This window comes from Malurus melanocephalus, unplaced genomic scaffold (genome assembly GCF_030028575.1).
Source record: "Malurus melanocephalus ecotype Western Australia unplaced genomic scaffold, MMel_1.1 scaffold_31, whole genome shotgun sequence".
Taxonomy (NCBI): Eukaryota; Metazoa; Chordata; class Aves; order Passeriformes; family Maluridae; genus Malurus; species Malurus melanocephalus.
In genome coordinates this window covers 874,011-887,693 of record NW_026623263.1, presented here as the reverse complement: position 1 = coordinate 887,693, position 13,683 = coordinate 874,011, and the positions used below count along the sequence as shown (strand labels likewise).

The 13,683-nt window shown below is 41.3% G+C and overlaps 1 protein-coding gene across 7 annotated transcripts in view; it reads right to left on the bottom strand.

Annotated features, from left to right (window-relative positions):
- Positions 1-3,186: 3,186 nt before the first annotated feature.
- The window catches only part of ARHGEF28 (Rho guanine nucleotide exchange factor 28), an 83,815-nt gene continuing 73,318 nt past the window's right edge, over positions 3,187-13,683 (bottom strand). For 3 of the 7 annotated variants that reach the window (XM_057363788.1, XM_057363792.1, XM_057363790.1), the window contains one exon: positions 3,188-4,297. In XM_057363788.1, the coding sequence (XP_057219771.1) occupies positions 4,140-4,297 (158 nt within the window). In that variant the 3' untranslated portion in view covers positions 3,188-4,139. Of the gene's footprint in view, positions 4,298-13,683 lie in introns of all 7 variants that reach the window. The other 4 variants (XM_057363789.1, XM_057363791.1, XM_057363793.1 and 1 more) reach the window with 3 other exon arrangements.

Genomic DNA, 13,683 nt, shown 5'->3' with positions numbered 1-13,683 from the left:
GTACCTGGATCATTTCATCTCCACAGCCCACAAAACCCATGCAAATTCTTCCATAATCCTTGCAGCCTTTGATGACCTCCTAATAGAAGAAGCCTTGTAGATTATTGCCTGATGCACTTTTTTCAGAGCAGAGGGCTGGATTGATGGGAAAGAACACTTTAGAATAACGCCAGCAAGGTTATCCTTCAAGGGTTTTCCTTTATGGTGAAGAAATGAAACATATTTTGGCATCAGCTTGCCAAAGGGAGCCTTTATGCAAAATTCAAGCTATTGTCACAGTCTTATCTCAGAATTTTGCAGCAAGACAGAAAAACCTTTTTGAAGGTGAACATGTAGCTTACATACATGCATGTAAGATCRTCTTAAGACTAAAATTATCAAGAATATTCAGAGCTATTTCTGCAGTGCTTCTACATACAGATCTTTATGAGGGATGAGAAAGCAACAAATATATCCATTTGCCTGGGAAAAATGGCTGGAATCAACTGCAATTCCATAATTCTGTAAGAATGAGAAACAGTGCGCTAAAGTGTGTTTCTGTGTGCTAATGCTGCAAAACCTATGCTGTTTCTACTTTTGTAATRTAAACCAGGCACAGTGGAGATTTTGGATGGGAAGGATTTGGGGTTGGAATTCTTGTCAAATAGAATATTCATTAGAAGGTATCCAAGCAGTCACACTATTTCCCCATTTTGTCATCAAGTGCATAAGGAAAATTGCCTCATCTGCAACTCTCCATTGCTTTCAAAATCCAGCCTGAGCAAGTTGTACAAGTTACTTAGCACAGCACAATCTCTTTGTTTTCCTTTGAATGAACACCATCACATAAAAGAAATGTTTTTTAGCAGCAATATGTCACATTACTACAAAATTTGCACCTACTTGATTAAGAAACAGCAAAAAAAGCTTACTGACTTTTTTCAACTAAGTGGGTGGCATATTAATTAATGTAGATAAAAGGGCTCTCTAAGCAAAATGATTAATGTTCCTTATGTGGAAAACATTAACAGATTTTTTTTTTCAATCATTTCAGTAAACAAACTTTGGGGAGTTTTGCTGATAGACTTACCTGTATTTAATTTACTAATTTGAAAATAACATGGATAACCCTTGTGAAAAATCTCTTTGAAATGCAGCTAAGTGTGTTGTTTTCCTTARTGCTCAAACAGCATCCAAGTGAAGAATTTGCTCTCTTCTGGCCTCATTCTAAGATGGCTGAATGCACAAATCCAAGGGTTTGCATCCAGCATGYTGTAAGCTTAAGATCTTCACGAGTTTCTTCTCTACCATTACTATTGGCTTGTTGAGAAAAAAGATATGTTGCAAGTTTCCCTTAAAAGTCTCTCAAMGTTGCTTGATATGACAACTTTGCTAGCATATAACAATATTAAGGAGAAAATGCTGGAAAAGTCTAGGTATTACAGTAAATTAAACATTTCTTTGTTAAGATGGAGAAAAAAATAAAACAAAGAACAAAACAAATAGAAAGCTCATCCTGGTGCCATGGATATTTGTGGTACAGCAACTGCTCCTGTAAYTTAAATACTGAAATTAATGATTAGATTCAGAGCTTTCAGAGGCAAGATGCCTTGAGAAGGTTAGCAAAAAGAAAACACAGTATTTGGACTGAGTGAAAAGCAACAGACTTTGCAAAAAAAAACCTATTTCAAAGTATTATAAAAAAGGTGAAGAGAATTTTTTAATCTATTTTTCAAATTCAAAAAGAAGATGCAGCATTAATATATGCTCGACAATAACTGAAAAACACAGACTGTAAAATAGCTGAGTCTCACTGGGGCTGTGTTTAAATTCCGCTAAGTATTAAGAAATGCCTAAATAATGGACAGAGTTCAGGGGTGCATAATATATCTTGTTATAAAGAACACCTGCCGAGACCATACTGGCCTATACTTTAAACATTTTCTACAATTAAAATGCCTAAATCTAGAGGCCACCTGTTTCCTGCCTTTGCCTTTCTGAAATGCCAGTAGTTTTACTGTAAACACAGGTGAGCAAAATAAGATGCTGCCTGATTTTAAGGGACCTAAAGAATTTGCACAACAGCTGAAGTCTGGGCCAGCCACTTTTCAGCTCCCAGCCCCTCAATTATTACCAATGAGAGAAGCAGGATCTCTTCCTCTCCCAGTGGCAAGACGCTTACATGGGAATTCCCACACCAAACTGGGACAGCAGCTATCCATCCAACAGCTTGGATTTGACAGTAATCAGTACCAGATGTTTCAGCCAAAGCACAATAAAATGCAGAGAGAGTAACCATGGAGAAAACTGCTCATTTTTCCCAATTTCCCATGGGTCCCTGAGCAAGTAACATATCCTGGGACATGCAGCMTCCCAAGAAATTAGTCTAGCTACTTAGAAATTTGCTAAGAAGTTGTTCAGAGAAGCTGTCCTTACTGCAGGACCCTTAAGAGGAGTTGGATCTGCATTTTGATTTTAGTTTAATTATGAAAAGTAAAGAAGGTGAAACAATTSTGGAAAATCTAAAAGGGGATTTTTTTTTCTCTTATAAAGAGACATATTTTAAAAGTCCTGTCAGATTAGCAGGAGTCTTGAATGCTGGAGATTGACACTGGAAAACAAATCTTTCCCTGATGAGATTTGTACACCTGTAAATACAGCTGAGAATCATGTCCTGCTCATCAAGTCAGGTGCTCGGTGGTTTTCCCAAGATACCAACTGAACAACTACTCTGATAGCCCAGAAAACTCTTGTTTAGAGTATTCCCCATGGTACACCAGCCCCTGGAAGACAATCTCCCCTTGCTTCCCTTCCATCAGGAAACCCTTGCTGACAAACATACATATCTGAAACTCTGGGCCCTGCAAAGGATGATGCACGAGGCTCAGGGCAGAATGGAAACTGCTGGCACCTGGGGCTTACCCAGACAAATGTGCAGGAGAGCAATCCTGCACTTCTCTGCCCCATGAGATGGGCAGATGTGAGGCAGCCCTGGCTGAAGAACCATGTCCTGCTGCCCCTCTGCCAATCCCATTGGCCACACTGAGCAGTAAAAGGCACATCCTTGGTTTTGCCAGCTGAGATGCAGAGAGCGGCTTTGGCTACACTGGACCAGAACACAGATCTGCAGCAGAGCTCAGTGCAAACAAGGCCTGGAGAATTTTTCTTTTCTTCCCATTTTCTTACTTCTTTAGAGAATCTGACAATGAATCAAAGTTACAGTTTTGCAGAAATGCACAGAGCTTTTATTCAGTTTGACAGAAGTGTACAAATCTTTCAGAAAGACAAAAAGCCACAAAACAAGTCCTGGTTTCTTACTGCCTAACACAGAGATGAWGTCATGAACCTGAAAGCAGAAAGCTATCTGACTCCTACATGGGAACACAGTGTCATTTCAGATGGGTTCAGATAACAGAAACCTACTATTTTCCCTCTTTCTTTTCTTTTGACCAGTGTAATGATTTCATCTGACAGATTTTAATGTGTAAGGACACCTACTGAAGTGAGGTACAGCTATAATACAGTAACAAACTGATTTAGTGCATCTCTGCACAGAAACTGGCAGTAGTACCAAAATGATGATAGGCTTTGGGACATGAAAAAACACTTACAATTATGCAATTATGCTCAGACCAAAAAAACATCCCCTTCTGAGCAGTTCCTGAGCTAGAAGATAAGGAAAATGACCCAACAGCTAAGGGTATATAGCACATTTCAACAAAGACCACAGCCATCATTCTTACAATGCTGTCTTCTCATGTAATACCACAAATGTTAGAAGGTTATTGAGACACAYTCTGAAAACTCAAATAGCATCATGAGGCCCATGTCTCTTAGCTCAATCTTGTAGAAAGAGGACTAGAGAAAATCAACACTAGCTTTCACAGTTCTTGGTGGCATCCTTACAATTTCAGAATGTTATGTCTCCCCTGCAACTCATTGCTTCTTGAAAAGCATTTGAAATCATGCCATAAATTAAAGATTACACAACAAAGGCTCCAAAATAACTTACTTGCTACATTTATCATGGGGGAAAATTTGCATTGAATATTAAATACTACCCTTAAAGCCAGATGGTCATACAAAGAACAACTACAGAGATTTAGTAGAGCAAAAACAGTAATCTTTCCAAAGTGCTACTGAGATCAGAAAACAAGTCATCAGAGGTAAACAATCTCCTCTTCTACTCTGGCTCCTCTTTCCGCATCCTGCAGGCTCTCAGGCTGGTTCAGCAGCAGCTCTTCTGCGTGTGGGGACTGGATGGATCCCTGGTTTGGAATGCCTGTCTGGGGACCCTGGGGCTGTGATGCGTTCAGATCTGTAACACACAATACAAGCACAAGTGACAATGCATTTTCTGCCATATCCATGCCATAAAAAAGAGCAAATTCTGACTTTTTCATTAGCAACATTTTCTAGTTTGCTGGATCTGTCTAGAAAGAGAAATACTACTCTAGAGCAAATTATACTGCAGTCTGGTGAGAGGTGAGAAGTAATAATAATAATAATAATAATAATAATAATAATAATAATAGTATAACCATTCTCTACTAAACAGACACACAGTAATGGAAATACATAAATGAGGTCAGAATTGAACCAGAGGGAAACACACAGCATATATTCAGTATGTTTTTTTGTAATAATAAATTTGTAAAATTAATACTGTTTTCATCATTACACAGAATTTTATTTGTAAGCCTAAATAAAGAAAAGAATCAACTGAGAAAACCCAGTTAAAAGTCTACATGGCTGGCACTTGCATTCAGGTTTCCACCAAGTTTATCCATGCTTATTTGCACAAACTACCTACTCTATTCTTGCCTCAATCCTTTAGGTGTGGAGAGAACATTTGCGCCCCAACACTAGAACATTATTTCACAAGGATCTTGATGAGTTATCTTTCCAATTGTCTTCTACAAATGCAGAGATTCAGGTACTTGTTTTCCAGGACTGTGCAGTGAAGACTTTTCTGATGATCTGTGCACAGCTTGAAAAACCAAAACAACACAACTACAGTTGGGTGTTTTCCCTAGTCAGCATTCTCTAGCRCTCAGGAACTACATCTCAGTAGCTGGCTTTTCTACATCTGTATTTCTTCAAAGCAATTTTACCATGAAAAATGAGCTGGCTAACAAAGAATGTGTATCCTCATGCATAGTGATGAGAAAAGTCTGCATTGGATATTCTGTAATACTTTTCACTGTTACCTTGGCCTGACCAACTCTTCCATTGCATCAACAAGGTTAAATTTTCATTCCTCCCCCTCAAAAAAGGACGCCACAGAAAGGAGCTTGGAACCCCTCCCACAGCATGGTAATGCCAGAAGCAAGGAAACCAAGAGCTGGGGTTCTTTGAGCCTTGATCACTCATGCAAAACCAAAGAGATATTTCATGCTAGCTCTGTTCCCTACTTCTTCTCTCATGTATGTGCAATTAACATCTTCTATGAAGGAGCCATTTGGGTTTTTGCACACTTAACTGGTGGCAATTTAAAATTACACCAGCCCACATTTGGCATCCACCTGACACAAATGACTTTCACCAGTCTTGTTCACTGAGGCAGGATTTCAAGGAAAAACAAGCTTGCTGGCAACCTGAAAAGCCAAGGCTCTCCTGCTGCTCCCTGGCATRGGGTGTGTGGAGCAGTGTGGGATGATTACACAATGGGCATGTGGTAACACATCCTATCGTGGCCTCTGCCTTCAGCATCATCTCTTCTTTAATATTTACACAGCTGGGGGAGCAAACAGCTTTGGAGCTGCAGCTCCCATAAGCCATATGTATGGTACTCTTGCTGCCAAGACTGCAGGGTCAATGGCAGGGACAAGGTATTTATAAACAAGCTTAGTCATAGTGGGGTGACACAGAATGTTACAAAAATTAGTCCCCAGTTGTCTTTCTTTTGTTTTATCCTGGGTCAAGTTTTTGATTAAAATCCAGAATAAGTCTTGATGATGAGTTATTTGCACTATGTAACACAGCAGAACTTGACTGCCTAAGGTAGTCAAACAGCCCATTCTTTTCAAAGATGATGACTGCACTTATTTCTTTTTGATAGCCATATTACAAAAAGATGGCAATTTGCAGCCCACAGAAAAAAAAAAGAAAAAATATGTCCGCCTTTCTTCATGAAAACTGGATAAATTTGGTTTGTTTATTTATTAAAAAGAGCGCTACTAGCAGAAGTTTGGGGTAATTTTACCCACATTAATATTTCTTTTAAGTCCTGTGAGTCTATTCRCATTACCAAAGTTATGTGCATAAGAATACCAGGCAGTAAAAACTTATTTGAAAGATCTGTTTCCAAAGTTTATAAAGAACATAATTGGAGAAGCCTAATTACAAATTTGAAAATACACAGAAAAGAAACACCTTACATGCAGTTATTTTCCACCATCAAAACTAAACAGTAATTGCTTCGCCAATTAAAACTGTAGCTGTTTCCAAACCATTTCTCATTCACTGTTACAATTATAAGCAGCAGAGCTGAGCCGTGGAAACTGTCAGCGTTCTGGAAAAACAAATCAAATTCTGTTACTGTCAAACTCAATTATTTATCATTAGTTTAGGTGGTTTTTTATTCTTCCTTTTTTTTTTTTTAACATATTGCATGTGGAAAACCTGAACAGCAGGAGAGCACCCAAGAGGTGAGCACAGCTGCTGCTGGGGTGGCCTCAGGCTGGAAAGGTTGTGCTCGATCCAAGTGGGGAGAGAAGGGGCTGGTTTTGGATGCACTTCAGGTGGCACTCAGCGCAGACTCTGCCTAATAAGAGCACAATGTGTCCCCAGGGCAAACACACTCAGGCTGTCACCGGGGAGGGTGCCCGCTGTCTCTGTGCCCAGTGCCATGCTGAGCCAGGAGAGCAGCTGGTGTGACAGGCGGCAGCGGGATGTGCCCCGAGAGCACAYGCACGGGGAGTGTGGAAGGGCTGGAAATGGTAACAACAGTTTCAGGTAAAAGGAGAGTGGAAAAAGAGACTGAACTGCCAGTCAGCACGGGTTCTGGTAATGTAGAGCAGTGACAGCAGCCAAGAAGCCTCCCCTGAGCTCTCTGGTACAGCATGGGGAAACAAGCTGCCCCTGTCAGCAAGCAGGAGAAAGGTGGGAGAAATCTTCCTCTTGAAATGCTCTCCCAAAACAGGAAGGCAACTTCTGAAACTGGACTTGAAAACATCAGCTGCTCTCTACTAAAGAACTCTGAGAGCTGAGGGTGTTAAAATAAAAAAAAGGATAACAAACTGATTATTTGTGCAAGCAGAGGGGCTGCTGCCAGAAAGTGACATCCAAGAAGATCTCCCCTAGTCCCCTGGCAGCTGGGACACTCACAGGAGCCCTGCASTCCCTCTCCAGGCCCATTCTCTGCTGCACTGAGTCAAATGTCAGAATTCACTATGGATCTAGTGTCAGATAGTAAGGCCCATTGGCCCTTTATGAGCTTTCTTCAATGTGCAATTCACCTGCCGACGGCAGCCATAAAATGAGTTTTGTGTTATTCCCTTTGTTTAAATTCAGCATTCACTTATCCTTTTTCCTGCTSCCCTCCCAGCAGTGGAGGGATGCTCCTCCGGCAGGCTGTGTTTGGCTCAACAGCGCGCCCACCAGACCAGCGCCCACATCACCGACCCCCTCAAAGCCTCCCCAAGCCCTGTCCCCGCCCGGCCAGGCTCTGCCGCTGACCTGCTCCCTCATACAGCAAGGACAAAGTGACTGTGCCTGCCCATAGCCATCCACTTGCTCATTTACACTGATTTTCTTTCATAGTTATATAAGTGCAGAAAATACTCGAGTATTTCCAAAGCTTTAACAGAACCGAGCTGTAGCTCAGACCATTCCACAGTCTGACACAGCTTTCTGCTCCCTCCCGCTTCTGCACCAGCCAAGAGCTGTCGGCATCTCTCTGCATCCTGGACCCCAGAATTCATGTGCAGTTTGGAACCCCCTTTACCTGTTTCTCACTTATGTAATTTATTTTTCTCCTACTTTACTCCAGGTAGCTCTTTCCTTAAGAGCAAGTCAGATACACAGCTGCACCAYGGAGAGCCCTAGGCAAAACTGAACAGCACACAAGAGAAATCCACTCCTTCAATGTTGGGATGGTCAAACACAAAAAGGTAAAAAGGAGTGTGCTTCACCAAATATAAAGTAATTTATGACAGCACTTCAGCCTTTCGGGGATGTGTAGCCTGTTCAGCCCAGCAGTGCCACACCACAGTACAAAATACAAAATACCCCTAAAGTCCAGCTTTTAGTCCTTTGCATCTCAGCTGAGATMATTTCATTAAATAAAGAAACCCCAGGCATTCCCTGCAGTCTTCCCCACCAGTTTTTGCAAAAGGTGTTGGAGATGTATCTAAAACATTCTGGACCCAATCACAAACTGTCCAATTCATACAGATGCTGTCAAATTCAGCATTAAAAACAAACTGATTTTTTCCCATTGTCCTTGAGTTTTGGTCTGGTGTCATCAGGACAAGCATCAGGAAACGGCAGAGGCACACTCTACCCTTTGCATACTTTTTTAGAGCACCTCGATATAACAACAATGGCAGATGCCATGCCTGTTGTACATGGGATCAGTTCTGTAAAGGGAGTTTATAAGGGGACTTCAGTTTTCCAAACAGGGTCTGGGTCCAAACGCAGAAAGGACATCTCCTTGCTAAAAATGTGGTACTGTTGTATTGCAAAAGAAAAAATTATGGCAGCATTCTGCATCCGCACTACCCTATCTTTTCCACAGCTCAAGGAGACGGGATTAGTAGTGTCTCACAAACTGCTGAGAAGGTGAAGGACAAAGGAATGGTATTTGCAGGAATCTGAAATCAATACATATCAAAACAAACACAGCCCGTGTACCTGGGGGGGCGGGGGGATACAAAAGCCAAGTAAACAACTCATTAGTCACACTGATTCTCACCTCCTGTCTGTTGTCATAGGATGTAAGCACTTCCACATCAAATAAATGCCACAGATTTTCTCCTTCACCCCCTTCACCCCTCCTCTCTCTCCCCCAGGATCAGAGCTGTTGACGTAAGCCCGGAGTGCCCACAGTGATGATTATGAGAAGGACAGGAGAACATTATCAAGGCACTAAGAAACACTCCAGGCAAAAAACCTCTCAAGTCTCTCTATTTTGAACAGAAAGCCTTTGGTGCTCCTTCTTCAGCTCTGACCCTGTTTTCACAGCATCACAGGATAATTCCAGTTGGAAGGAATCTTAAAAGGCCTTGGATTCAAACTCCTCCTCAAAGCTGGGTTAGCTCTGAGGTCAGGCAATGCTGGATGTTTTTTTACTCCTTAGCTGTTTCTAAAAAGAAAGGGGGGGATAATAAGGGGAAAAAAATAAACAAATGAAAAAAATAAGGGGGGAGGGTGGAAGGAACATACCACATGGATTTTGCAGACAATTACCTTGCTATGACTTATCGAGACCTGTCACACTGATCCTCTTTACAAAATAAAATTGCATTAAAAGAGGAGGGATTTATGCCACTTTTAGCAACAAAGACGTTAAAGGGTCTCATAACCATTAATCTTCTGAAAATAATAAATAGAGTTAGGTTTTGGTTTTACATGTACTTATAATAACAGGTACCAAGTTCATTTGGACTGACAGCTGACACATCAGCTTCAGGACACAGCTATTTGAAATGGCAGAGCTGCTCCATTTAATCCCCACACTGGCACTCATGCATAATGCAAAGCACAAGTAGACACCTAAAAACCAGTGCTAAATCTACCGGGCCTGGGATATTCAAAGGAATTCAAGGATAACAGGCTCTTGTTTGCCATTACAGTTCAATAGCAAACGGCAGCCTGGCTCCCAGGGGCTGCACTGAAAGTCCCCACTGGCAAATCCCAGGGCACCTCTTTGTCTCYAATGATGCTCCCAGTGGTTTCCATGCAGATTCATTAGCAACAGACAGCTGAATCCCCAGGGAACTCCAGGCACCTCAGCCTCTCTCCCTTTCCTCACCATGAAAGGCACCACGATCAGTTTTGATGGCTTTTTTTAATGCCTCTAAGACTTTCCCAAATTGCAATGGATTTTCCATAGCACAGGTTCAGCTGTTTATGGTTGGTGGAAGAAAGGGAACACCAAGCAGCAGCACTGCACACCTGGAACGCCACGGCTTCACCCTGCAACAACCAATATGCTGCTGATATAAATTCAGAACACTTGATACAGAAAAGACGTGTAAGCCTTGAAGATTTGAGGGCAGTTCCCAGCAGTTTCCCTGGCAGCTGAGATCCCACATACCATCAACAAATCAGGATCTTCACACCTCAAATAGCTGATTTCACAGCAGGAACTGAATTTGGCACTGGGTCTCAAAAAAACACTGGGAAAAATATTTTGACCCTAAAGCTACCAAGGAAAGAGGAGCCTAATCTGTTTCCCAGCTGACTGAATAAGGCAAGAAAATCGGTCTGGAAATCGTAATGCTGTTATTTACTTTCGACCAGCCCAAMCCTGTGAAAAAGCAGCAGCTGCATTTCTTAGGCAAACAAGCACCTTCACTAATAAGAGACCTTTACACAAAAAGCAGTTGAAGAATTACTTCATAAGAGATCCTACATTAATTAGTCTCAGCAGCTTTTGGAGCATTTTTTGTTGCAAGACAGAGAACAAAAGAATTCAAAGTCTATGATGAATGAGGTCTGCAACATTACTCTTCCCTACTCTGGATTTTTGATCACAGTAAAATTACTGGGAATRCCATTATTCTGCATGTTTTTGTCCTTTGTGTAGTTGTTGGCTTAGGTAAAACAATGCAGTTTCATTTTCAGGTTTTGCCTCATAATTCTTTAGAGAAGTTTGGTCTAGACAATTTGGACCAAATTCTTGGCTAACACAACATATATACATTTGTTCCACCAAAATGGCATTTATCATGAGTTCTAACTCATACTTGTCTTAAAGCTCCAGGTTTTGGAGTAATGTGATGATGCAGCCATTTTTCTTTTATTAAAGCCCCCTAAATACACTATTTCTACCACTGGTGTTTACCAAAGAAAAGATTTTAAAACCAGCTCAAGATCAGACACTGTTAAAGTGTCACTTTAACATCAATTTTATAGCATGCTGATTAAGACCGATTAGATGATTAAACTTTTAACCTACTTACATGGCTTTGTTATCAKTTATATTGGTTTTTAAAGTACACAGATTCTAAGTTATTTTTGGCATGCTGTTTTTCTAATGCATATCAATAAGAGAGACGCAGAAACAGGTCTGGCTTGAAATCACAACTTGTCTGTGCATTAAATACCCACAGTGTCACCTTGGCAGGGCAGACTGCCTGACAGCTGTCTGCTCCTGCTTAGTATTAATTTATTTAGGTATGAATTCCCTGTTTAATTGTCTTTGTGCTAAGCTTTGAAGCTTTAGATGGTCAATTGGAGACACGCACGTGGTCCAACAGGTATTCTGCTAACAATGAACACATGTTTTATTGACCTACTTCTTTTCCAGCTCATTAAACACAGCTGCACTCAAATGATCAAGAGGAAAGAACCATAAAACACCAAGAACACCCCTCCTACACAGGATCACAAGGAACATGACCAGCTGCCGCCGCGGGGCCGCTGCCCTTCCCAGAGCAGCAACACACCCACACAAGGCACCTCTCCAGGGCCAGGGCAATCCCCCTGCCCACYGACAGCAGTGGTGGGGAAGGACAGGAAACCCCCATAGCCTCCTCATGTCCAGTCAAGTGGGCTGCAACCAACCCAGCCCACCATCTATGGAAGCCATTTGGTCAGTAGGCTGGAATCGAAAGAAACAGCTATCAGTAGGGAACTCCTGCTTGAATGTTTGATGGAGAAATGGAAACCCCATAAAGTTACAGACCCAAACAGCACTTCCAAGGACTTGGGGGAAATGAACCAGCTCCCCTTACTGCTGCCAGCCACATATCCACACACTTCCCTCACTCCCTGTCCCAATTTGCACCTGGCAATAAAACACTGTAGTAAGGCTTTATCTCCCTCCCTCCTGAAAGGAGAAACATTAACCCTGAAAAAAACAGTCTCTGGCACATGAAGTCATTCCCTTTGAAACAAAAGGGGACATTTACACATCAAAACTCTTCTTGTGAGCCCTTACCACAGACATGTGTTAATGTGTTGATTARCTCTGCCTCATACTTTATGGACGCTCTTTGGTTGTGGGTTTTTTTCACTTTGAAATAAACAAGAAACCAAATACCTTGGCAAAAAGTCCGTTTAGTCCCCAGCATTTGGCCAGTCTTTCAGGTGCAACACGAAAAAGTGTGTCTGGAATTTGGCAAACTTTTTCTTGAGTAGCAGAAGGGCACAGCTCTGTTACAAAAGCCAGAAGGGGGAGGTAATTTATAAAGCACTAAAGTCTCCTCCTAAGCACTTTGGTTTTATAGGGTAATTTCCCAACAACAGACCAGATCCGCCACTTCTTAGTCAAAAAAGGCTGACGAGATCAAAACTCAAAGAGACTAGCAGAAGAACACTAAGTCAATATATAGAATTGCTGCAGAAGAAAAAATCAGCCAAAGCACCTGTTTCAAATCAATTACATKCTAATCTCACCCTTTAATAGAAGCTGCTGTTGTTGATTAATACAGGAAAAAATACTTGGAGTCCATTACTCCAAGAGTAAGCATCTGAGAGAAGCCTCTTATCTCACAGTCACAGAGATACTTGTTTCCTGAGCTAAAAACTGAGGGAAATAGTCACCAATTTTTGATTGAAGTATGAGTATTAGCACAGCCATTTTTATTCATTTTTAGCAGGAAGTGTATGTGCTGATGATTTCTTCTTGGAGTCCTTGAAAAAAACMAGAAAAAACTGGAAAGTTGCACATACCCCAAATTTTGCAATGTACATATAGGAATTTTCAGTGTGAGGATTTTGAAATGAATGCCCTTTTTAATTGTTTGCTAAAAGCTCTGTGAACATGTAACTGAAAACAGTTTGCATAAAAGGCAGAGAAAAAATTGTACACCAAAGCCATAAAAACCCACAGTTATCAAATAAGCATGTGCCTCCACCCCTCCAGCCAAGGGCTTTCCATGAGTGCATGGAGAGCRCTTGGATCCGCTTTCCTTATTTCTGCTCCCACTTCTCTCTGCTATTGTTGCATCACTGTGAGCAATCTTACCCTTAAGCCCAAATTCATCACCTCCTCTTCCTACCTCACCTGTACTACAAGTTTTAAAACACCTGCCTGTATTCATTTTCACTTACAGCTCTAAACTGCCTTTATTTAATGCAGAAGCCTTTTGCAGACCTTCATCCTCTCCCCAGTGGCACCATGCTGCAATGGCAAGTTGCTCTGCACAGAAGACAGCTTCCCTGCAGTTTTCCTGTCAGCAACAATTATTATGCAATTTTCAAGTTCAATTAATAAAGAGGAAAAAAAATCTCTTTTCATCCTTGCCAAAAGCACTGCTTTAGMTGTTATATCTTATCTATATCATGGAACATATTCAATGACTTTTAAAGTACATGGGTTTGATTTTTCTGCAACAGACCCTAAACAAATTCAGACAAATCACATCTATTTTTGTATCATTTTGTTCCAGTTCTAGATCAAACTTCCAAGGAATACTCAAGGCATCTCAGCAGCAGCCTGTTGGAAGTCTTCCTATTTGATTAAACTAAAACCAGCTTCCACACTAGCATAAGGCTCCTCCTCTCTAAACATCTAGACCCAAAAGAAAGTCT